This window comes from Giraffa tippelskirchi, chromosome 5 (assembly GCF_054371585.1).
Source record: "Giraffa tippelskirchi isolate mGirTip1 chromosome 5, T2T-mGirTip1v1.2.pri, whole genome shotgun sequence".
Lineage (NCBI taxonomy): Eukaryota > Metazoa > Chordata > Mammalia > Artiodactyla > Giraffidae > Giraffa > Giraffa tippelskirchi.
In genome coordinates this window covers 134,400,970-134,425,513 of record NC_137279.1, presented here as the reverse complement: position 1 = coordinate 134,425,513, position 24,544 = coordinate 134,400,970, and the positions used below count along the sequence as shown (strand labels likewise).

General features: G+C 38.6%; 1 protein-coding gene across 1 annotated transcript in view; it reads left to right on the top strand.

Moving 5' to 3' along the window:
• CLCA1 (chloride channel accessory 1) overlaps positions 1-24,544 on the top strand; it is a 43,134-nt gene that overhangs the window by 5,129 nt on the left and 13,461 nt on the right. Inside the window, exons 2-9 of the mRNA XM_081489969.1 lie at positions 2,654-2,794; positions 2,963-3,110; positions 5,869-5,974; positions 10,406-10,583; positions 16,021-16,239; positions 16,788-17,015; positions 20,474-20,648; positions 22,644-22,750. Of these exons, the coding sequence (XP_081346095.1) occupies positions 2,654-2,794; positions 2,963-3,110; positions 5,869-5,974; positions 10,406-10,583; positions 16,021-16,239; positions 16,788-17,015; positions 20,474-20,648; positions 22,644-22,750 (1,302 nt within the window). The remainder of the gene's footprint in view (positions 1-2,653; positions 2,795-2,962; positions 3,111-5,868; positions 5,975-10,405; positions 10,584-16,020; positions 16,240-16,787; positions 17,016-20,473; positions 20,649-22,643; positions 22,751-24,544) is intronic.

Sequence of the window (24,544 nt, the reverse complement as noted above, 5' to 3'; positions counted from 1 at the left end):
AGGTCACTTTCTCAAAATATGAAACAGATGTCAAAGATTCCTTATTAATGTTTCTAATAAAACATAGAAGACAAGACATTTCATGCTGCTTAGTTGTCTTCCTAGGAGACACTGAAAATTTACACCTCACAAGTTAAATTGTAATATAATATTCGAACATAGGAAGTTTTATACCTATTTTTCAACTTTTTGGTGATATTGACTCAATATTTTTATTTAAAAAGTGATACAATATTAAATTTGCCTAGTAGTTGTTTAAAATCTGGCTTTTTTGGAAGAAGGAGAAGCAAATCGTTTTGAGAGCTTTTTTTAAAACTAGCAAGGCAACTATTATCATTACCATTTGAAAAGACAGAAACTGAGGCTCAGAGAGATAAATTCCCCAAGTTTATCCCCAAGAAGTAGCAGAACAGGATTTACTCCTGCATCAATACACAACTACTATTTTCCCATATAGTGATGAATTGTCTCTGCTTCTAAGGCCACCCCCTAGGATTAGATGTCCAGGCATCAATGTCTCATCTCTCTGGTCTGTTCCAGTAAGGACTTTCCTCCAACGATGATCCCTTTTTTTCCCTCTTGCATTATCAGCTTTGATTTTTTTTTTCCCCCCACTAGCACATACATATACTAGTTCCCATTCAAAACAAAACAAAACAAACCTCCCTTGTCCAAAATCTTCCTTCAACTACTGCTTCATTTCTTGATTTCCTTTTAATTTGTAGAAACATTTCTTGACCTGCTGTTTTCATCGCCTCTGCTTCATCACCTCCCACCCTATTGAATTCACTCATATAGAGCTATCATCTCCATTCCACAAAAAGGCTCACTCAGGTTGCCAAATTCATTGCTCAGTTTTTAGTCCTCATCTTCCTTGATTGCTCAGCAGTGTTTAGCTCTGATGGCCACTCTCTCCTTCTTGAAATGCTCTCCCATGCCTTCCGATCTCCTTCCCCTGCACCGGCTGCTCCTTCTGAGTCTCCTTTGCTGGCTCTTCCTCTTCCCACTTCTGAATGCTGGGGCCCCTGGAGCTCAGTCTTCAATCTTCTTCCCTCTGTCTACACTCATTTTTGCATTTTTCAGTGATTTTCAACCCTAATAGTCCCAATTTCCCTTTCTATAATAAATATCTTGTAATACCCCTTCTACTATCTTGTCATGATGCATTTCAGGAAACTGTTTCAGGGAGACAGGCATTTATAATTTAACATTACAGCTCTTCTGCTTTAGAGTAATAAAGTTAGGCATAATTTGAAAAGAGATTATATACTTATGCCACTTAGTTGTATCTAATACTTAGTGTTATACTAAAAACAAACACTATCATAACATTTGGGCTTCCCTGGTAGCTCAGTGGTCAAGAATCCGCCTATCAATGTAGGAGACTAGGATTCGATCCCTGGGTTGGGAAGGTCCCCTGGAGAAGGAAATAGCAACCCACTCCAGTATTCTTGCCTGAAGAATACCATGGACAGAGGAGCCTGGCGTTGCTTCAGTCCATAGGGTCACAAAGAGCCGGATACAACTTAGCAACTAAACAACAGCAACAAAATTATTACAGGAGGTGTTGAAGTTGTATTTATTTTAATTTAGTTTCTCTTTACTACTACTTGGTGTGAGATGTTGAGAGTAATACTCTCTAATTCTCAGTTTCTCCTTTATTGGTTCATTGATCTTTTTTTTTTTTTTTAATAAATTTATTTATTTTAGTTGGGGGCTAATTACTTTACAATATTGTAATAGTTTTTGCCATACATTGACATGAATCAGCCATGGGTCTACATGTGATCCCCTTCCTGGACCCCCCACCCACCTCCCTCCCCATCCCATCCCTCTGGGTCATCCCATTGCCCCGGCCCTGAGCCCTTGTCTCATGCATCGAACATGGAATGGTGTTCTGTTTCACATATGATAATATACATGTTTCAATGCTATTCTCCCAGAACGTCCCACCCTCACCTTCTCCCTCAGAGTCCATAAAATTGTTCTATGCATCTGTGTCTCTTATTCTGTCTCGCATATAGGGTTATCATTACCATCTTTCAAAAGATGGTTCATTGATCTTTAAAGGATCGTATAAAATGAAACTAAGAGCTAATATTTGATAAGCACTTGTGCTAAGTAAACATGGTTCCAAATGCTTTCTTGACTTCATTTGATCCTCACAACAACCTTATGGGCTATTCTCTGTAATATTTTCCATCTTATAAATGGGGAAACTGAGGCTCAGGAGGGGTCAAGGACATTTCTTTTCTTTTTTTTTTTTTGGCCACACCACGTCACTTGTGGGATCCTAGTTCCCCAACCAGGGATGGAACCCAGTCCCCAGCAGTGAAAGTGCCGACTCCTAACCTTTGGATCACCAGGGAATTCTCTCAAGGAAATTTCTGATGTTCCACCATAAGTGGTGAGCTAGGATTAGTGCCTGCTTCTGAAGTCTTCATTGTCAACCATTACATTGTGACACAGAGCATGCAGTAAAAATCTCAAAAAGGCTAGCCACTATTATTAACAAAATAATCTCTTTTTCTTAGCTTGATAAATAGCCAGTTTCTGGAAATGTGAAATACAAATATAAATTGGAATAATTGGTAATTTCATCTTTTTTCTGTCATTAAGCATGCTTCTTTATATTTATTTCCCACCCCTCCAGGATATGGTGACCGATGCATCTCCATATCTGTTTGAGGCTACAGAAAAAAGATTCTATTTCAAAAATGTCGCCATTTTGATTCCTGAAAATTGGAAAACAAAACCTGAATATGTGAAGCCCAAACTTGAGACCTACAAAAATGTGAGAATATTAACTTCTTTTTTCAAATTTAGTTTTATTTTGTGACTTAGATTCTTTTATCAAAATATTCTAGAATCAAACAAAATTGTTTCAATATAGTCTGCTGTGAATAAAGTCAATTCATTTGCTGAAATTTTGTAATGATGAAAAATTTTTCTTAAATTTCAGGCTGATGTTCTGGTTGCTGAACCTAATCCAACAGGTAACGATGGACCTTATACTGAGCATATGGGAGGCTGTGGAGAAAAGGGTGATAGAATTTATCTCACTCCTGACTTCGTAGCTGGAAAAAAGTTGCTTCAATATGGACCACAAGGTATGGGTAGAGATGAAATATTCTGCTATGTAATAATTTAATAATTTTTTGTTGCAAATAGATCAACAATAGCATTATCTTTCTGAGTAAGAACATAAAAGCCAAATAGACTATTATAGCCTGTTTTTCTCACATAAAACAGATTCAGAATAGTGCATTTTTCATAGAAATTTATTTTCTTCATATCCTGCAAATATATGTGTATAAATATAATATTTTTAATTTTCAGATACTCAGTTATTATCAGATAATAACTCTGATTAAATAGTTTAATTAATGTGATATTAGGGTCCTATGGTTCTGTGGGAAGACACCTGAAGAAATTAAATCTCCTGTCTGCAGTTCAGGTACAGCCAAAGCATACGGCAGACACGTAATGTTCCCAGACTTTAACGTGCATTCAGATTATAAATGGATTATCAAAATGATTCTGATTCAGTAGGTGTGGGGTAGGACTCAAGGATCTGCATTTTAACAAGCTCCCAGGTGATGCTGATACTGCCTGACCTTGGACCACACTTTGAGTACCAGACAGGATAGCCTTGATGTTCAGCTCTGACAAATACCTGACTAAAGAAAAAGTCAAAATTTCCTTCACAAAACATCAGTTATCATTTTCATATGAACCAAACAGAGCAATCTTTGGATAAAATATTAAAAGAAATCATCAATGGCATATATACAATATGTATTTTTCAAGGATAATCAAGTGTGATTAGCATTAACTAATTAGGTTAGCTAACAACTAGGTTTTTTTATTGTCTTAAAAATATTAGAACTATTTTAATTTTTTTCATTTAAATAGGCAAGGCAGAGAAAACAACAAACAAAAGAGCGTTGGTGCCTGCATGTCCCACCCCCAAATACACTAGAGCACTTTTACAGACCTTAACAGAGAGGAGTGTCTAACAAACATACCTCTTTGCTTTTCTTTTACAACATCTCCATAACGGGAAGAGAAAATTCTCAATATATGGCTCAATAAATATGTGTTTAATTGATTTACTTATCAACTGATTGATTTACTTATCAACTTAAGCTGTTTCTTCCCACTCCTGAGCCCACTCCAGTCGTCAAGATCACCATATACAATGCCATTCCTTTATATGCTCTCCTTTTTGTATTCTGACTCCATGACTACTCCCTCACAATCTCCCCTATCTTTAAGAGGCCATCAGTTATTCCCCAGCACTTAGAGCAATCTAAAATCCTTAATGTGAGATACTAGGGCTTACTTCTGGAGAAGGAAATGGCAACCCACTCCAGTATTCTTGCCTGGAGAATCCCAGGGATGGCGGAGCCTGGTGGGCTGCCGTCTGTGGGGTCGCACAGAGTTGGACACGACTGACGCGCCTTAGCAGCAGCAGCAGCAGCAGCAGGGCTTACTTAACATGCCCCTCCTCACTTAATCTTCTAAATTTAGCCTACCTTGGAATTTACATTTCAGAAAAACTGACCGGTTTATAAGTCACTAATATTCATCCAAATATAACAAATTTATTAAGTACCTATTAAGTTCTAGACAATATGGGCCAAGACATGACAATGAAGAAATCATGGTACCTGTTTTCATGGAGACAAGAGTCTATAGTGAGAGACTGGCAAATAAGCAATGACAATATAAATGACAAATGCCATAATGGCATATAAGTGAAAAAGTAGGGGTACCTGAACTAGTTTGAGGATGTCAGAGAAGGCTTCCAGCTGGATATAAGCTTAATTTTGAAAGAAGAGTAGGAGTTATCTCCCAGTCAGAGATAGGGAGACAGTATTCCAAGCAGAGGAAAAATATGTAAAACTGATCAGAGATGAGCAAGAATACGGTGAGACTCGAGAAACTAAAAGGGGTTCAGGAATCCACTGCCATTATGGAGTTTTCGAAGTGGGTGGAGAACAGCAAGAAATATGGCTGCAGAGAGGAACAGGGCCTGAATCATCAGGGGCCTTGTGTGCATGTTGAGAAGTTGGACTTAACCTCGAGCACCATGGGTAAGTCATTGAAGACTGGAGACATGGAGCCAGCTGGGTGAGTGTCGCAGTAGTTCAGGAGTAAGTGGCAATGAGACTGGAAGGGTGAGAATGCTGCTGCTGCTGCTAAGTCACTTCAGTCGTGTCCGACTCTGTGTGACCCCATAGAAGACAGCCCACCAGGCTCCTTCGTCCATGAGATTCTCCAGGCAAGAATACTGGAGTGGGTTGCCATTTCCTCCTCCAGTGCGTGAAAGTGAAGTCACTCAGTCGTGTCCGACTCTTCGAGACCCCATGGGCTGCAGCCTACCAGGCTTCTCCATCCATGGGGTTTCCCAGGCAAGGGTGAGAATAGGTCAAAGCAAAAAGGCAGATGTGGAGTAGGCAGACCTTGAGATTTGTCCACATTTGGGTCATTAGGAAGAAGGACCTTCTTGGCTGCCCTATAGGTCAGCCTGTGCTGACCTCCAACATTATAATTGCACCCCTAAAGATTTTAGTTATCTGAAATGATGTGTGTCATCTGCTAGACCATGAGATATGTGAGCACAGGGCACTTGTTTTACCTTTGTATGAATAGCTTCCTGGTACTTACTAAGTTCCTAATTAGCACTTGACAATCCAAAATAAGTAGTCATATTTATAGAAATGTACAATTGTCATATCAAATTAAACCTTTAATTTAAAAAAGCAAAGCATAATAATGTTCAGAAGAATTACTTTCTCTGAATTTAAGCGGGTAATTTTGCCATTCTTATTGTAATTAGGTGTTTAAAACATTTTTTCACAGGAAGGGCATTTGTCCATGAATGGGCTCATCTACGATGGGGAGTATTTAATGAGTATGATAATGACCAGAAATTCTACCTATCCAATAAAAGAAGAAAACCAGTAATGTATGTATATTTTGATTAATTTTCCCAAACTGTTTTAAATTGCAACCAATTTTGTCTTGAATTGAATATTTTTTAAATGTCAGTCTTTTATCATATTTTCCTCTTTCATTCTTAGTGTCTTCTTTTTCAGCTTCCCATAAAACTACTACTTTTGTTCACTTTACAAGTGCCTTAGATGAATTCTCTACTCTGCAACTACAAATCATTTGCCTCTTTGTGTGTGTGTACAACTAGAAGAAATTCACAGGTTCTACATTCAAGATCTCCATCTTCCTGTCTCATAATCAGAGACATAAAGCTTCAGTGCCTTGCAGGTAGAATAGTATCTGTGTGAACTATATCAGAATGAATGGACCTGAGAGACACCTGGGAACTTAGCTGAAAGAGAGTCCAAACATTAAAACAAAACAAAATTTCTCCCAATTTGAATAAAACCCTGTATGGTGTCAGTAGAAGGCAAACTGAATACTTAGAAAGTACCCTGGCTGCCGTAATTTTACAGGTAAGTTCTTGGAATCAAAAGTTTCAGGGAATAAACTGCTTTTGTACAAATATAAAAGATAGGGAGCTTCCCAATTCATTTTAGAGAGTAGGCATAATTCAGATACTAAAATCTGACAGATGGAATGCAAAAGAATTGTGTAGATACAGCTTTCCAAAAAGATTACAAATAAAAGCATAGTAAGTTACACCTGGACTAATTACAGGAATAACAAACACACCAAGGCCAAGAGAGATATCTTCCAGATATCAGAAAATGCTATGATAATAGGTAAGTAATTAACATAGTATATCAAGGAAAAAAGAAAATTATTCCAACAGATTCTGAAAAGGAATTTGATAAGCTTGCACATTTATACCTCAGTTTAAAACAACAACCTCTTTTAAAAGACTAGAGCTGGGGCAACACCCCTCTTCACTTTTGCTTCTAGTTCTACTCCCATGATGACTCTTTAAGGCGATGCACTCAGCTTTGGTTTGGTTACTGTCTTTACTCAGCACAGTTTCCAAAGGAAGCTGCAGGGATTTCAGAACTCTGCCTTGGCTTCCCCTTTCTCCCATAGGAGCATCACTGCTTTCTGCTTTCCCTGTTCTTTATTACACTCAAATTCTGTCATTTGACATTTTCTCTCCTCTTATGTCACTTTAGGTATAAAAAGACACTGAGTACCTCCCAGAGCCATATACAGTCTACCCGATTTCTTTGGCTTGTTCCCTCCACATATTAAAGAATCCATTCCCCAGTGTCACTCTGTTGATGTGATCATGTTAGGTGAACCTCTCAAATCTCACCCCATAGATGACATTCAGCCCTGACATCTGCCTTTCCCACCTCTCCTTGCCATGCTTCCAGATGGAAACTGTATTCCCCTTGAAAAAAAAGCTGATTAGTATATATTTTTGCCAAGGGATATTCTAGAAATATCTATACATCATTTTCATCCTTCCACAGATAACATTTTGCAAAACTGACATAATTACTATGTCCTCTTAACAATAAGTTTTGTTATAACATACAAGTAGTATTTATTGCTTATCTACCAATTTTTTATTATTTCTAAGGCTTAGAAACAACTACAAAAATGACAGTACTACCCATAATAGAAGGCTCCCTTAATATGAAGCAGAACATCAATTGAAAGCCAACTGCCTACATAATATTTAATAGGGAATCACTAAACATTCCCAGGAATATGATAAGAATGGGATCTACTAGAAATTATCATTTTTATAAAGTTGTAGCCAATGCAACAATGTGTTGGGAAGGTTAAAAAAAACAGGGGCTACTAGAAAGAGAGGGAGAAAGTTGCTTCTAGGCAGATGATAATGTAATTCACTTTGAAAGCCTGAAGGGAAAAATAGAAATTAAAACTGACAAGGGAAGTCAATAAGGCAACCAGATATATTTGAAGAAAACTCTAAGAAATGTGAAAGTTACATCTGAAGAAAACCATAACACAAAATCCTTCTAACGAATTTAAAAGAAAATTAAGATTAATTGAGATATTTTTAATTCATAGAATATGTAAATTCAACACAAATTAATATATGTCTTATGAAACTCTAGTCAAAACATTTCTATTTTTACCTCATTTTAAAGACCCTGAACTGATCCAGTAGATAGCAGCTGCAAACATTTTTGAAAAAGTATAGTAATAAAGGAAAATTTTCTTGTTGAATTTTAAATATACAATAAAGCTACATTAATTAAAACAATGCAAACTAGTAGACACGCAATAACTTACGATTTGATATAGCTAGAATTATAAATCCACAAGGAAAGACAAGATTTCTTTAGATGTCAGGACAATTTTTAACATGTGGGAAAAAATTAATAGACTCTCTTTCAACTGAATAGACTTATTCAATATAAAAAAATAAAACCATGATGAAAACTAGAAATATATTAACAAATATCAAATTCCTAAATGGTGAATGTCTTTCTATGCATTCAAGAGTTGGAAAAAGACATAACTAAACGAATGATAAATTTGACTACATATAAACTAAAAACTTTATTGCATATAAATCAAACATAAACTAAATTAAAACTAAAAAACAGAAAAAGGTGTTTGCAAATATTTAAAAAACAGGCTTTAAAAGCTTAGCATTACAACAGATAAAAGAAAACAATAACACCTTAATAGAAAAATAGACACAAGAGAAAATAATCTATATAAAAGAAGAAATAAAAATGGCCAGTAAAAATGTAAAAATGTTCAGACATTAGTAGTCAAAGAGGTGCAGATTTGACAAAGATGACAATCGTTTATTACCTAGTACTAGTGCCTGTCAGTGGGATTGTTGCAGGAAGGGGGAACCGTTCCAGGGCCCGAAACTGGGCTCTCGTCTAACACTTGGAAATGAATTGTCTGAGGAGACACATGTGCTGACAAAGCAAGAGATTTTATCGGGAAAGGGCACCAGGGTGGAGAGCAGTAGGGTAAGGGAACCCAGGAGAACAGCTCTGCCACGTGGCTCGCAGTCTCGGGTTTTATGGCGATGGGATTGGTTTCCAGGTTGTTTTTAGCCAATCATTCTGACTCAGAGTCCTTCCTGGTGGTGCACGCCTTGTTCAGCCAAGATGGATGCCAGAGAGAAGGATTCTGGGGGGTGGTCAGACATGTGGTGTCTCCTTTTGACCTTTCCCGAACTCTTTCAGTTGGTGGTGGCTTATTAGTTTCATGTTCCTTACCAGGACCTCCTGTCACAAAACAACTCACGCAAAAGGCTACTATGGTGCCTGGCCAGGGTGGGCGGTTTCAGTCAGTGTGCCTCCCCAGGATGAATGCTCTCATAGATGGTTATCAGAGAAATAAAAGTTATTCTAAACCTTCCTGGAAAGCAATTTGATGACACATATCAAATCTATAAAATTCTTTCCTATTTCTTGATCTACTAATCTTATGTTTAACAATCCATTTTAAAGGAAATATTAGAATGAGCTATATCAACAGGCTTTAAAATGTTCAAATGTCTGAATCTGACCATTTATTCTGGGTGTCAGTTGTAGCAAGCTTGGAAATAGAGTCAAAATGTTATGCACCAATTTCATTTATTCATATAAGTTTTATTTTTAGCACTGAAAAATTCATGGAGGAAAAAAATTAAGTAAATTAGGTTAATTTCACATTGTAATTTCAAAATGTGAAGTTATTAAAATCACATTTTGAAAGAATATTATGAATTATAATAATACATTACAATTTAAAAGTACTAAAATACTAAGTTTTATAAGATCAGGCAGTAAAGCTATACATAGAATGTTATGCTGATACACAGAGAAGGAAATGCTTTAGTACATTAACAATAGTTTATCTCTGAAAGTGGGATATGATTTTTTTCTTCTCTTCTTTATACTCTTCCTATTTTCCAAATTTCCTATGTTCATATGTTTTTTTATATACTCAAAAAAATAAGATGTGGGGGGAAAGTACTCCATTCACAATAGTGACAAACTCATAAGCATATAAATAAAAATCTAAAATACCTATATAAACACACAAGAACTATGCAAAAACTGTATGACATAAACTAGCTGGATCAAAACAAACAAACAAATAAAAAAATATCAGCAAAACTTTCTAGAGAAACAAAAGAGGCTCTTGATTTTCCAGGAATGAGAGGACCAGATTAGGAAGTGCCATAGGACTTTGATCCTTATTAATTCTTAACAGTGGCTGTAAGACAGCCTTAGCTTTTCTGCTGCATAGAAACACATTCTGATATCATTTTGGGAACCTCTCAGATACTTTCTGGTAAACAAAATTACTCTGATGAGAATTTGATAATTTTAATATTTAAGGTGATGCATTTATTTCTTAAATTATAAAGGGAAATTGTAAACAATGCTGTCTGTAGAAACTGAGCAGAGTCTAACACTTTGAAATGATCATTTCACTTAAATATCTAACCTGAATATATCTGCAGATGTTCAGCAAGTATTACTGGTGATACTGTAACACAGAAGTGTCAAGGAGGAAGCTGTTACACTCAACCATGCAAACTTGACAGAAAAACAGGACTGTATGAAGAAGGATGTGAATTCATACCTCATAAGATTCAGAAGGAGAAGGCTTCCATAATGTATTCACAAAGTATTGATAGTGTAAGTGCCATGTTCTTTTTTTTCGTCTCTTTTTCTTGAAATGAATTTAGTGAGGTTCTTATCCCAGATGATGCAAGAGAGGGTGAAATGTTAGGAAGTCAAGTGTAGTATCAGTATCAGTTCAGTCGCTCAGTCATGTCCAACTCTTTGCGACCCCATGAATTGCAGCCCACCAGGCCTCCCTGTCCATCACCAACTCCCGGAGTTTACCCAAACTCATGTCCATTGAGTCGGTGATGCCATCTAACCATCTCATCCTCCATCCCCTTCTCCTCCTGCCCTCAATCTTTCCCAGCATCAGGGTCTTTTCAAATGAGTCAGCTCTTCACATCAGGTGGCCAAAGTATTGGCGTTTCAGCTTCAACATCAGTCCTTCCAATGAACACTGAGGACTGATCTCCTTTAGGATGGGCTGGCTGGATCTCCTTGCAGTCCAAGGGACTCTCAAGAGTCTTCTCCAACACCACAGTTCAAAAGCATCAATTCTTCAGCGCTCAGCTTTCTTCATAGTTCAACTCTCACATCCATACATGACTACTGGAAAAACTATAGCCTTGACTAGATGGACCTTTGTTGACAAAGTAATTTCTCTGCTTTTTAATATGCTATCTAGGTTGGTCATAACTTTCCTTCCAAGGAGTAAACGTCTTTTAATTTCATGGCTGCAATCACCATCTGCAGTGATTTTGGAGCCCAAAAAAATGAAGTCTGACACTGTTTCCACTGTTTCCCCATCTATTTGCCATTAAGTTATGGGACCGGATGCCATGATCTTTGTTTTCTGAATGTTGAGCTTTAAGCCAACTTTTTCACTCTCCTCTTTCACTTTCATCAAGAGGCTCTTTAGTTCTTCTTCACTTTCTGCCATAATGGTGGTGTCATCTGCATATCTGAGGTTATTGATATTTCTCCCAGCAATCTTGATTCCACCTTGTGCCTCATCCAGCCCAGCATTTCTCATGATGCACTCTGCATATAAGTTAAATAAGCAGGGTGACAACATACAGCCTTGACGTACTCCTTTTCCTATTTGGAACCAGTCTGTTGTTCCACGTCCAGTTCTAACTGTTGCTTCCTGACCTGCATACAAATTTCTCAAGAGGCAGGTCACGTGGTCTGGTATTCCTATCTTTTTCAGAATTTTCCACAGTTTATTGTGATCCACACAGTTAAAGGCTTTGGCATAGTCAATAAAGCAGAAGTAGATGTTTTTCTGGAACTCTCTTGCTTTTTCGATGACACAGCGGATGTTGGCAATTACATCTCTGGTTCCTCTGCCTTTTCTAAAACCAGCTTGAACATCTGGAAGTTCACTGTTCACATATGGCTTAAGCCTGGCTTGGAGAATTTTGAGCATTCCTTTACTAGCATGTGAGATGAGTCCAATTGTGCGGTAGTTTGAGCATTCTCTGGCATTGCCTTTCTTTGGGATTGGAATGAAAACTGACCTTTTCCAGTCCTGTGGCCACTGCTGAGTTTTCCAAATTTGCTGACATATTGAGTGTAGCATTTTCACAGCATCATCTTTTAGGATTTGAAATAGCTCAACTGGAATTCCATCACCTCCACTAGCTTTGTTTGTAGTGATGCTTCCTCAGGCCCACTTGACTTCACATTCCAGGATGTCTGGCTCTAGGTGAGTGATCACACCATCGTGATTATCTGGGTTGTGAAGATCTTTCTCATATAGTTCTTCTGTGTATTCTTGTCACCTCTTCTTAGTATCTTCTGCTTCTGTTAGGTCCATACCATTTCTGTCCTTTATTGAGCCCATCTGTGCATGAAATGTCTCCTTGGTATCCCTGATTTTCTTGAAGAGATCTCTAGTCTCTCCTATTCTATTGTTTTCCTCTATTTCTTTGCATTGATTCCTGAGGAAGGCTTTCTTATCTCTCCTTGCTGTTCTTTGGATTTCTAGATTCAAATGGGTATATCTTTCCAGATTCAAATGGGTATATCTTTCCTTTTCTTCTTTGCTTTTCGCTTCTCTTCTTTTCACAGCTGTTTGTAAGGCCTCCTCAGACAGCCATTTTGCTTTTTTGCATTTCTTTTTCTTGGGGATGGTCTTGATTCCTGTCTTCTGTACAATGTCACGAACCTCTGTCCATAGTTCATCAGGCACTCTGTCTATCAGATCTAGTCCCTTAAATCTACTTCAAGTCAAGTCAAGTCAAGAGTGAGCAGCTTTTCTCTGTTGGACAAGACAGGAGAACATAATCAGGAATAAAGTTCTATCTTCCCCAGACACCTTTCTTAGTTTTGGTTTTCTTTTTTTTTTTTTTTTTGCTTCTCCAACTTCTCCCTTCTACTCGGTTTTAGTTTAATGGCTTAGAACTACTTCAAATATCCTTAAAGGCAGACAAGCACAAGAGTTAGTTAAATAAGAAATTCATCTGGGGGATCAGGTACTTCTTTCTGTGAGTAATAAGGACATGATCAGTAGCCTTTAACTTTTAGACATCTTTCAGCCTGCATATTTGTTTTTGGTTGTTAACTAAAATTTTCTATCTTTTTAAGAATGTTGGTGCCATTAGGGAGTTTGTACATAATTTTAATAGCTTTAAGTAGTTTTAAAATACAGATCTTCCTCCATCCCATTGTAAGTTGAAAATGCATTTAATATACCTCACCTACCAAACAACTTAGCGCAGCCTGCCTCATGCATCCTCAGAACATTTACATTAGTTTTTCGGCAAAATCATCTACCATTAAGTTTGTGGTATAATAAGGTGTTGAATGTGTCCTGTAATTTATTGAATACTGTACAGAAGTAAAAAGACAGAATGGCCGTAAGTACGTTATTTACCCTCACAATCATCTGGTTCACTAGGAGCTACATACAGCTCAATGCCACTAGCCACCATCACCAGAGAGTATCATACTGCATGCCACAACCCAGGAAAAGATCAAAATTCAAAATTTGAGGTATGGTTTCTACTGACTGTGTACCATAATAAAGTTTTGCACCATAATAAAGTCAAAAAATTGTAAGTTGAACCATTGTGAGTCAGCAATCATGTGCATTTCTTAACGATTTTTTAAATGACCAACTGGTCATAAAATAAACTTGACAAATTATCTTTATTAATGCCACACATATACATCAGCAAATTTGCGCAAACTAAGATAAATGCATCAGTTAACTGACTTCAGTGCAGAATGTCTCTTATCTTCCCAGTCTTTTACATAAAATTATGTTTTCTTTTTGGAATAAGAGTGTGGTAACTTGCAAGGGTCTATCTATAACAATAAAGTGAAAGTGAAGTTTGCTCAGTCATGTCTGACTCTTTGTGATCCCATGGAGTGTACAGTTCATGGAATTCTCCAGGCCAGAACACTGGAGTGGGTAACCTTTCCCTTCTCCAGGGTATCTTCCCAACCAGGGATCGAACCCAGGTCCCCACATTGCAGGCGGATTCTTTACCAGCTGAGCCACAAGGAAAGCCCTAACAAAGATAAGTTTTTAAAATGTGGTTTTTAAAGTAAGTTTTTAAAATGTGGTTCACTAAGGCCATCCTTCAGTCTGGCTTTCTAGTTTATTTCCAGGATAATTCAGAAACTTCCAAAGGGGGGACTATATTGTTTTAAATTAATCACAGTTAAAGTTGATGCATAGTCAGGTTTGGGAGCCTCTGCTTGGGGTTTACATAAAAAGTATTTCAGGTTCCCTTGCTAAAAAGTAGCTATAATGATAACATGGAAAGTGAAACTGTTAGTTGCTCAGTTGTGTCTGACTCTTTGCAAATCCATGGACTGTAGCCTACCAGCCTCTTCTGTGCACAGAATTCTCTAGTCAAGAATACTGGAGTAGGTTGCCATTTCCTACCCCAGGGATGGTCATATGGAAACACTACCAAAACAATCTGAAAAATACAAATAAAGAAAAAAATAAATGTTTTCCAGCTAATAATGAGTTTCTACATTACTTGAATCCCAGATGTTTAGGATTTTTAATTGAATATAATACTGTAAAGTCACTGAGAGGAAGAATTAGGTTATACCTTTTTTGTGTACTAAGCCTCCTTTTTAAATCCCCCAAATACTAGGGATATAAAGCTTAAGAAAGGAGAAGACACTATCATTTATTGGCTGTGTTTGTATTGTCTATTGCATACGTTCTCCTATGGTTCTTGCCTAACAACTATTGCCATTCTGTAGATTTTTAAAAAACCACTGACATACAGATTGGTAAATGTTATTAAAAAAAAAAAAGTTAAATTGAGCTTTTATTGTGTATCAGATATAGGGCTAAGTTTTGAGGAAGCAAATTTAATGAGAGAGGGTTCTGTCATAGATTAATTTTCATCCATTCAGTAAGTACACTATAATGTTAAAGGGGCCTTATTGAAATTTCTTATAGGGTACTGTGAAGTCACAAGGTTGAGTGGAAATTCTTTGCAGAAAGTGTATGAAATGAGACATTTTGAAATAACTTTTGGGGCTGAAACATGAAGGTAGAGTTCACAGGCAGAAGACATAGGAAAAACTCCTTGGCATAGTGGGAATGGTGAACAGACACAGAGATATATAAACAGTCTGGCAACTTTGAGCACTTATAGGCTGCAATAGGGAAAATTAGAGCCTTGGGATGCACAGCCAGAGCAAGGATAGAGAGTGAAATGAAGTAGTCTGGATTGTAGTGTGTGAGCAATGATGAGCCACAAAAAGATATTAAGCACAGGAATAAGAAGGACTATGTCCCTGGTAGCTATGGAGTACAGCAGGATGGAAAAGTCAGATAGGAGACTCCAGTAGTTGAGGGAGGGACCATGAGGGCTTGAATGATGGACATTCCATTGGCGAAGGAAAAAAGATGATGTACTGGAGAGAGAGTGAAATGTATTGATGGTGTTATTTTGCAGAGGAAAGAAGGAAGGAAAACTGTTTCCTGATTTAGGTGACTGAATAGATAGTGGTGACATCATGTTAGGAAATACTTGGTGACGAAGAGGAGCAGAGTCAAAGGAAAGGTGATGAGTTCAGTTATGAACACCTGAGATTGAGGATCCTGTGGGACATCCAACTGGATTTTGGAGAGAGCTGGAATGTTGGATAGTGAAACTTGAAACTCAAGGTATTTATAAATCACTGGGAAGTAAGAAACTGAGCAGGAAGGGAAAGGATGGAGAGAGAAAATGTTACCAGGGGAGAAATGTTGAGATATAGGTGGCTTGAGGGTAGTGGTGATTGCTTGCAAAGGCAAATTTGAGAAATAGGAGGGAAGCTAAGAACAGGTAAATACATTGCTGAGAAGCACAAAGGGTCCAATGAGGTCAAAGACATGTTTTGAGATGGAAGCTCTGAATTTTCACTGTGATTTTCCCCAAAGCAGACTGAGAAGGAGGGCACATAAATGTAACAAAATATTTTAATCAAATTATTAAAGATTTTAACAAGTAGTTTACTGTTACCTGTATCATTTTACTGACAATTTTAGGTGGTTGAATTCTGTACGGAAAAAAATCACAATAAAGAAGCCCCCAACCAGCAAAACATAAAATGCAATCTCCGAAGCACATGGGAAGTGATCCAAGATTCAGAGGATTTTAAGGCAACAACTCCTATGACAACACAGCCACCCAACCCCACCTTCTCATTGCTGCAGATCGGACAAAGAATTGTGTGTTTAGTGCTTGATAAGTCTGGAAGCATGACGGTAAGTTCAGTGGGTCTTGGTCTTCTGGATGCTCATCTCATATTTATTTATGATATGATCTAGACCACAACTTGGAACTGGCTGTGAATAAACACAACCCTAAAGGTCAGAACAGTTACAAGCATAACATTTCCATCAGAAAAGGCCACCTTCACTTTATTCAACAAAAATTCAGCATCAAGTGTCTCATTTGCCAAATAGCTTTCAATTTGTGAGCAAAGATCTGATGAACTATATAGAATTAACCTTTTTTATATTTTCCTGACAATATGTACATAAATAAAACTATTTCTAGGACATTGAACTAATGAACTAAAGCCAAACCTGGATTTAGCTTTTAGAGTTATTTATACAAAAGCCCTGAAATTGCATCTAAATATACTACTAAATATAAAGGAGAAATTTTCCTGCATAGAATGATATGCCTTGAGTAAGCTTGTTGTTATTTACTCTGCACTGAGGCAACTACTTCCAAATTCCCTCTGTTCTGTTGTCAGTCTGCCAATCCAAACCTAACCTGACTGCTTTTCTTCTGATTTTCCATTTAGATTGGTAACCGCCTTAAACGACTGAATCAAGCAGGCAAACTCTTCCTTCTGCAGACGGTTGAACAAGGGTCCTGGGTCGGGATGGTGACGTTTGACAGTGCTGCCTATGTACAAAGTGAACTTGTACAGATAAACAGTGCAACTGAAAGAGACACGCTTACCAAAAGCTTACCCACAACAGCCTCAGGAGGAACATCCATCTGCTCTGGGCTTCAATCAGCGTTCACTGTGAGACAAGTTCTCCTATCACAGTTTGCCAATGTTTACAATTTATGTCTCCTAAGAAATTACCTTTTCCAGTATTTCTATGCATGCCTCATGTCTAGCTGAATTAGACAACCAAGGGCAGAGCAATGGTCCAAATGATGCAGTAACACAGGCCCCCAAAACTATTGTTAACTAATTCATTCACGCTTTTGTGTTTTTCTGCATCTGTGCATTCATGCTTTTCTGCTTTCATTTGAAACATTCATGGTGTTACTTCTACATGCCGGGCTCTGCAGTGGGCCAGGCATTAAGAGTACCATGAGGGCCAAACATACCACATCTGCTGTCATGGAGCTTAAAATCTTACTGGGGGAAGATTCATTAACCTCATAGTCACATAAATAAGTATATAATCATACACTAATGTATGCTATGAGGAAAGGTACACAGGGATATAAGAGAATATCTTCTCTGAAGAAAAAAGTAAACTCAGAGTTATGGTTAAATTTTGAAGTAGCTTAACATTCGAAATTTTGGGTACATAAGACCTCCTTTTGGGCAAGCAAATGGTTTAACTTCGAAATAGGAGGGCTTAGGAACTGCAAGTCTAATTGTATTAGGGATGTATCCAAAGATCCCATCTGATCATCCAATCATGTCACCCCTCTACTTAGGCCTCAATCTCTCCCCATTTTCAACAAAGCTAAGTAAAATTTCTCAATCTAATATTTGATTTATTTTATAACATAGCCCCTACCTACCTTTCCAGGCTTAAGTACCTGGAACTCTTTTTCAGGTATTTATGCTTAAGCAAATTAGATTACCTGTCCTTTGCCAGCAGTTTCCACACTTTTGCCCACCCAGCTCCCTATTTAATTTTTCGTCCCTCCTTTGTATCTCTAACCATACTCTTCCTTCACACATCCATCACAGACACTATCTATGTCTCGACATCTTTCCTGATCCTTTCAACTGTATAGAGTTTCTCTTTCTGAATCCTATGAACTTGTTTTCTACTTTTAAAAATACCTCAAGAGTTTTAGCTCTTCCGTCTTCTTTCCTGTCATGTCCTTTGCTCAAACAAAACTTGTTCCGAGATACAAATTATCTTTTAACTTCTGGCACAATATCTTTTATATAGGAAGTTCTCAATAAATAAAGTTAAATTGAGCTATTTGATTATATCAGATGCTTAAATGATCCAAATATAAACTATAATATTCTGTATTTATTAGAGGCTATTTAGTCCCATGAAGTAAATAATAGGATGCTGAGAGAAGCTGGCTTGTCTAAGGTCTCAGAATCTCCGCAGTGTCTTGAGAAAGTCTACCTTCTGCCTGCTTGGGGCACAGCACATCAACAGGGCTATTCCCAATTTCCAAGCAGCAGCAGGAATATTTAGTTTTCAGCTCACATGTTTCATGTTGACAGTGGACTCAAGCATTCCCTCATATGCAGTCTGACCCTCCGGCCCTTTTTTTCCACTTTGAAAATCAGTTCCCTAGAAGTGGATTTTATTGCATACACAGTCAACTTCAAAACCCTTCTCCAGATGCCTTTGTGCACCTGGGTTCTCTTGCCTCTGTCACTCACCCACACACTTTGATTAAAGAAGCAAGTAGGGGAGGGAAACTGACACTGAAATCACTGACATGTCTACTGAACTCATGCGATACAACACCCGAGGGGAAATGACTAATACCAGATGGCCTGATGGTGAAGAAGGAACTTCTAGTTCTGCATTTCTCACTGCAGTGGGTGAGAGAGAATGTGAGGCACACAGTTGGAACGTAGATGCTCCTCCTGCCCTACAGAGCCCAGGTATGGGGTGGGAGGAGCTTACGTGTGACCACAGGGTGATGAGGCAAAGAACCTTGGATCCTGCCCTGTCTCAAGTTCCCTGCTGGCCCCTGGTGAGGACCCTGGCCAAGTATGGCAGTGGTGTCTGTTGAGCTGGGGCCACTGGACTTTACTTGCTTTCTTAGCTTAATCAGTGCCCATTAGTTTTTCCCCGGCTGACTTACCACACTCTGGCTCTCAATGCTGGAGCACAGCCCTAAGCACCCTCATGTCCTGCATCTAGCCCTTGGGAGGTTGCACACCCCTTAGCTTCTAGGACAAGATAAATTGTCCTCTTGCCTGCCATTTCTCAAGTCAGCTGATTTCCATTTCCCCTATGGATACTTGCTGACTTCTGCATGTTTTCCATGACACATAGCAATGATGGGGAGTGAGACAAGGGAATCCAAATTGAGCCCTTCCTCTGTCCTCACAGGGGCTTCTCTGGTGGGTCAGATAGTAAGGAATCTGCCTGCAATGCAAGAGACCTGGGTTCAATCCCTGGGTTGGAAAGATCCCTAGGAGAAGGAAATGGCAACCCACTGCAGTATTCTTACCTGGAGAATCCCATGAACAGAGCAGCCTGGTGGGCTACAGTCCATAGAGTCACAAACAGTCAGACATGACTTATTGAGCCCTGCAACTTGGTCAGACTGAGGTCTCAACCACAACTGACAGGCTCCTGGGCTCCAGGCTTCCTCACATGACAGCAATCAGAGTTCTGCCTTCATCCTTTGTGGAGCAGCCCCCTCTCAAAAGGAGTGGGGCAGAAGTCTCCTCTGCTTTCAGCTTCTCTTTTAACCTACATCGAGTTTCTTCCCTTTCTGAGAGTCCGGTCCAGAGATTGGAGTTACTTAGAATTACTTGTTTCCCCTATGTCTGAGTCTCCCTTCCTCTTTTTAAGGGAAGGTGAACTCTTGCCTTCCACTTCATAAACATTATGATTTTTATCTGATTTTCTTTCTTATCCAATATTGGCACAAGGCGTAACTTCTCTATACCACATAAAAAACATAATCTGTGTCTACCAGGAATAGTTGAGACATAGGTGTCATAAAACAACTAGGAACTAGGGGTTAATAGGAACAAAATGTTTTGCTTGCATCAGAGGGGATATTAAAATTTTTAATAATTCATGTGACCTGGGAATTGACCAATCAGAACCAAGGCAAGTCATAAACAGCTGGAATGGTAAGACTGGTGAATACCAGGCAAGCTAAAATCTGCCATGAGTCTAATATGATAATAGTAATATATTAGTCCCCATTATTATCCCTATTAAATGAGGGTGGTTTCTGAAGTCATCTGGGAACCTCTGAAAGCCTCAAGGAGACATCATGTGAAGGAAACTAGAAAACCCTTCTTTTCTGCATCCCTAGAGCTGTCCATCCCTGGGACTGCCCTGTATCCCACCTTACTGAGCCTTCTCTGCAACAGGCTAACCAAGGGAAAAAACCATTGTCAAGTTCCATGAATCTTGCTGATTTATAATTTTATCACTGCAAGACAGAGAGATATTTGACCATTCCCAGACACTTTTATTTCCTCTAGAATTTCTCTTCTTGTTCCGTTTAATTGCAGTTTTCCCAATACTTTGGCTACCCTGAGTGTGACAACTCATGCCTGAATTATGTCCTTAGGTGATTGAGAAGAAATATCCAACAGATGGAGCTGAAATCATCTTACTGACTGATGGGGAGGACAACACTATAAGTGCATGCTTTGACAAGGTGAAACAAAGCGGAGCCATCATCCACACAGTCGCCCTGGGGCCATCCGCAGCGCAGGAACTAGAGGAGATGTCAAAAATGACAGGTGAAGGGTGACCTGCTGAGTCCCACTGTATTTTCTCTTCCACTGGACTTTGAGCTCCAGTGCACTGGGGAGTAGGGGAAGGGCAGGGCGAGGAGATATGGGCTTATTTTACTGACCAATCAGCTGCCCTTACCCCCAAATGACTTTAGAACCGGCTCCACTCATTTATTCTAATGCCTTGTTTCTAGGATTAGGGCAGTCTGGAGAAGATGGGACCAGCACACCACTTGGGACTCTCTTCCGAGACACCTTACAAAGATTGGAAAGAATCTAATAGGTTAACTAGGAGCTATTTATTCACTTCCAGTTGGCAGCTGACCAAGAGACCCTAGGGAGACAGAGGACAAGGCACTAACTATATAATACAAGTGCTCTGTTAGTAATAGAGGGTGCAATGAGCACAAAGACGGAAGCCTAGACTTCATCTGGGGAAGAAGGGTACAGGAAGGTGACATATAAACTGGGACTTGAACAAGAAGTAAGCAGGGGAAAAACAAAGTGCCTGCTGAACCACACAGAAGGTCACTTTGAAAATCGAGAATGTAATTCAGTTTCTTTGTAAAACATTCACATATTGTGCTTCACCTCCATATGTACATGGTTAAAATAGATTCCATCTGAACTATTCTTCAGCAGAGTGGGTTTTTATTAAATTTTTTTAACCTAGGGCCAGAATTATGGACATCAATTGCTGAGTTGTCCTCTGAGCCAGCTAAAACAACAGACTGTTTGCTCCTAACAGTATTTGTCTTAGGCTGGGATTCCTAGAAGCAGAGCCTGACAAAGAGATTTGGGTGCATGAGAGGGAGAGCTCTCAGGTGAAAGGGGCAGTAGGGGCTAAGATCAGGCAGGAGAAGCTAAGCACAGATGTGAATTAGGAGGCCAGCTGAAGCCTGACCTCACAGGAGGCTCTGGATCTAGAATTGCAAAACAGATTTGGTCCAGTCTTCAAAGATAGACTATTGTACCACTGTGTCCATCAGTCAGTGGTTAAAAAATGTCAGGGCAGGGCAGGGGTGAGTGGGGCATGCTGTTCTTTAGCTAGGGTGGCCGCATTTTGTAAGGCAATTTTCTGAAAAGGAGGCAGCTATATGCTGTTTGGCTAACACTCAGAGCTGCTGGGGAGAGATGCATTAGCCTAGATAAGGGGATCTGGGTAAGGTACCGACAGGATGACCAAAACACTCTCCTTAGATTTTGGATGTCACTAAGAGTTTAAAAGTGCCTTAGCCTGGTAGGCTACAGTCCATGGAGTCGCTAAGAGTTGGACACGACTGAGCGACTTCACTTTCACTTTTCCCTTTCATGCACTGGAGAAGGAAATGGCAACCCACTCCAGTGTTCTTGCCTGGAGAATCCCAGGGACGGGGGAGCCTGGTGGGCTGCCATCTATGGAGAGGCACAGAATCGGACACGACTGAAGTGACTTAGCAGCAGCAGTAACATCAACTATCTTAGTTACACCTGTTCTAAATAGGTGTAGACTACATGGCCTGGTATATCATCTCATGTTTACTACATATAATACTTTTCTATAACCATCACTTGTCAGTTATTTCTTGCTTCTGTAATATACACATTTTTTTTTTTGATTTAAGAGAAAACTTGAAAGTCAACCTTGCTAAGATTATGTGTAAAATAAGAATAAATCAATATGCTTGCAGTGAGGCTTAATGGCTCGTATGAAAGTGCATGACCTTAAAAACACAAGATTTATATTACTAGTTTTGGTCTATCGGTGATTCTTAACTGCTCTGCAGAAGGCTGAAGTAGCCAAATGACAATGTTGCTGAAGGATTTGTTTAGTAGGATTAAAATATTATTAGTAGTATCAGCTTCTGAGTTAATCTGGACATCTATTTAATGTTAATCTATTAATATTAATGCTTTAATAGCACAAAAGAGTATTTTGTGTATTTTATCCTAACAATTGCTAAAATGTTGCAAATACTTGTTTTCTAGAAAATAACTTCTGATAACATAATTGCATTCTAGGAGGTTTGCAGACATATGCTTCAGATCAGGTTCAGAACAACGGCCTCATGGATGCCTTTGCGGCCCTTTCATCAGGAAACAAAGCTGTCTCCCAGCGCTCCATTCAGGTCAGAGTTCCTCTTCAGTTTTTCATGTTTATTAAAAACCATAGCCAAGATAGGGAGTTTCATGGTTATAAGTTTTAAGTTCCACATTCTTCTGGTAATGAATTAAAATTAAAATAGAAGCTTCAGCCATTATTCCTAAAATGCAATAGTATTCCTTTAAACAAGGCAATCAGTGCTTCTAATTTGGAAACAATACTAAGTGACTTCCTCTTAGAAACCATCAACATAAAGTGTAAGGGGTCCAAGAATTCTTTTTTAACATATGTTAACAAGCACCCATAGCAATATAATTGGCCCAGAATTTTCTTTGGAGTAGATCATCTCAATATAAATTATCTGGAACAACTGTTCAGGGATTACTTGGTCTTTTTTTCCATTATTCAAATTCCTGATATTTGTCAAGATTTTCCTATAAAGAGTGGAAAGTGACTTGTACTGTGAAAAGCCCATGCGGTCAGTCCAGACACCTGGATCCTGTTCCTGGGTCTGTCATTAACTGTGACCATGGGCAAAGAACTTCACCTCTCTGGACTTAAGTTCTCAGCCAGACATGAACCAGAAAACTTCTGCGGTCCCTTCTGGTTCTAGAATTTGAAGAAAACAAAATTTTCTTTCAAAAGTCTTGAGACAATAAAAAATGGACAAATATATTTTTAAGTGCTCTTTCCTAACAGCTGTAAAAATTATTCATGTGAATCTTTAAACTAGAGAGAGTGAACAATCAGCACCACATCTGTGTGAGTTGTAACTTTTATTGTGAATGAAAGTAAAAATAATGTAAATCAAAGCCAAATAATGACCTACTGTATAGCACAGGGAATTCTAATCAACACTCTGTAATGGCTTATATGGGAAAAGAACCTAAAAGAATCTATATGTGCTTCTCTGGTGGCTCTGTGGTAAGGAATCTGTCTGCAATGCAGGAAACGTGAGTTCAATCCCTGGGCTAGTAAGAACCCCTGGAAAAGTAAATGGCAACCCACTCTAGTATTCTTACCTGGAAAATGCCATAGACAGAGGAGCCTGGCGGGTTATAGTCCATGGAGTCACAACAGAGTCAGACAAGACTTAGCAACTAAACACAACATGTGTATATGTACAACTGATTCACTTTGCTATACTCCTTAAACTAACACAACTCTGTAAATCAACTATACTCCAATAAAAAATTTTTTTTAAAGCCAAATAATGACAGATTTCAAAACAATAGGCTTTTAGTCTATCAGTGTAGCATTTATTCAGTCAAAGAATATAGCAGTTACTCTCATTTACTCGTTCAGATTTAGCATATTAAACCTAAGAGCCTGGTTTGTACACAAGAGGAATGTGTCTTAGAAAAGTAATTAAACTGATTAATGGGCAAGTTCACAGTCAGGCAATTTCTGCCCATTATTTTTATATTTAAGAAACCTAAACGGGAAGGAGATAGAGACATGAGTAGAACTCATTTCCCCACCTATCATAAGGACGAGAGCTAAGGGCCCCTTGCTTTCTTCACATCTTAGATCATACTCTATTTTCAAAACTAGAAAGTTGGGCTCGATGATCAGACCATCCTATCTTCTAACAGATATTCGTTTGAAGACCATAAATAATTAGCTAGGAGATAATCCTGAAAAATTATACTTTCTACAAAGTCTGGTTAACCCTTCCCTACTTCAAACCCTGCTCCACAGCGCCTTCATTCTTCTCCAGATAACAAATCAGCCTTGGGCATTGACTTATTTCACTTATCTTCACAGGGACTGCAATAATAATTGACCTAGGACTTAGTTATTTGCAATTCAAACAATC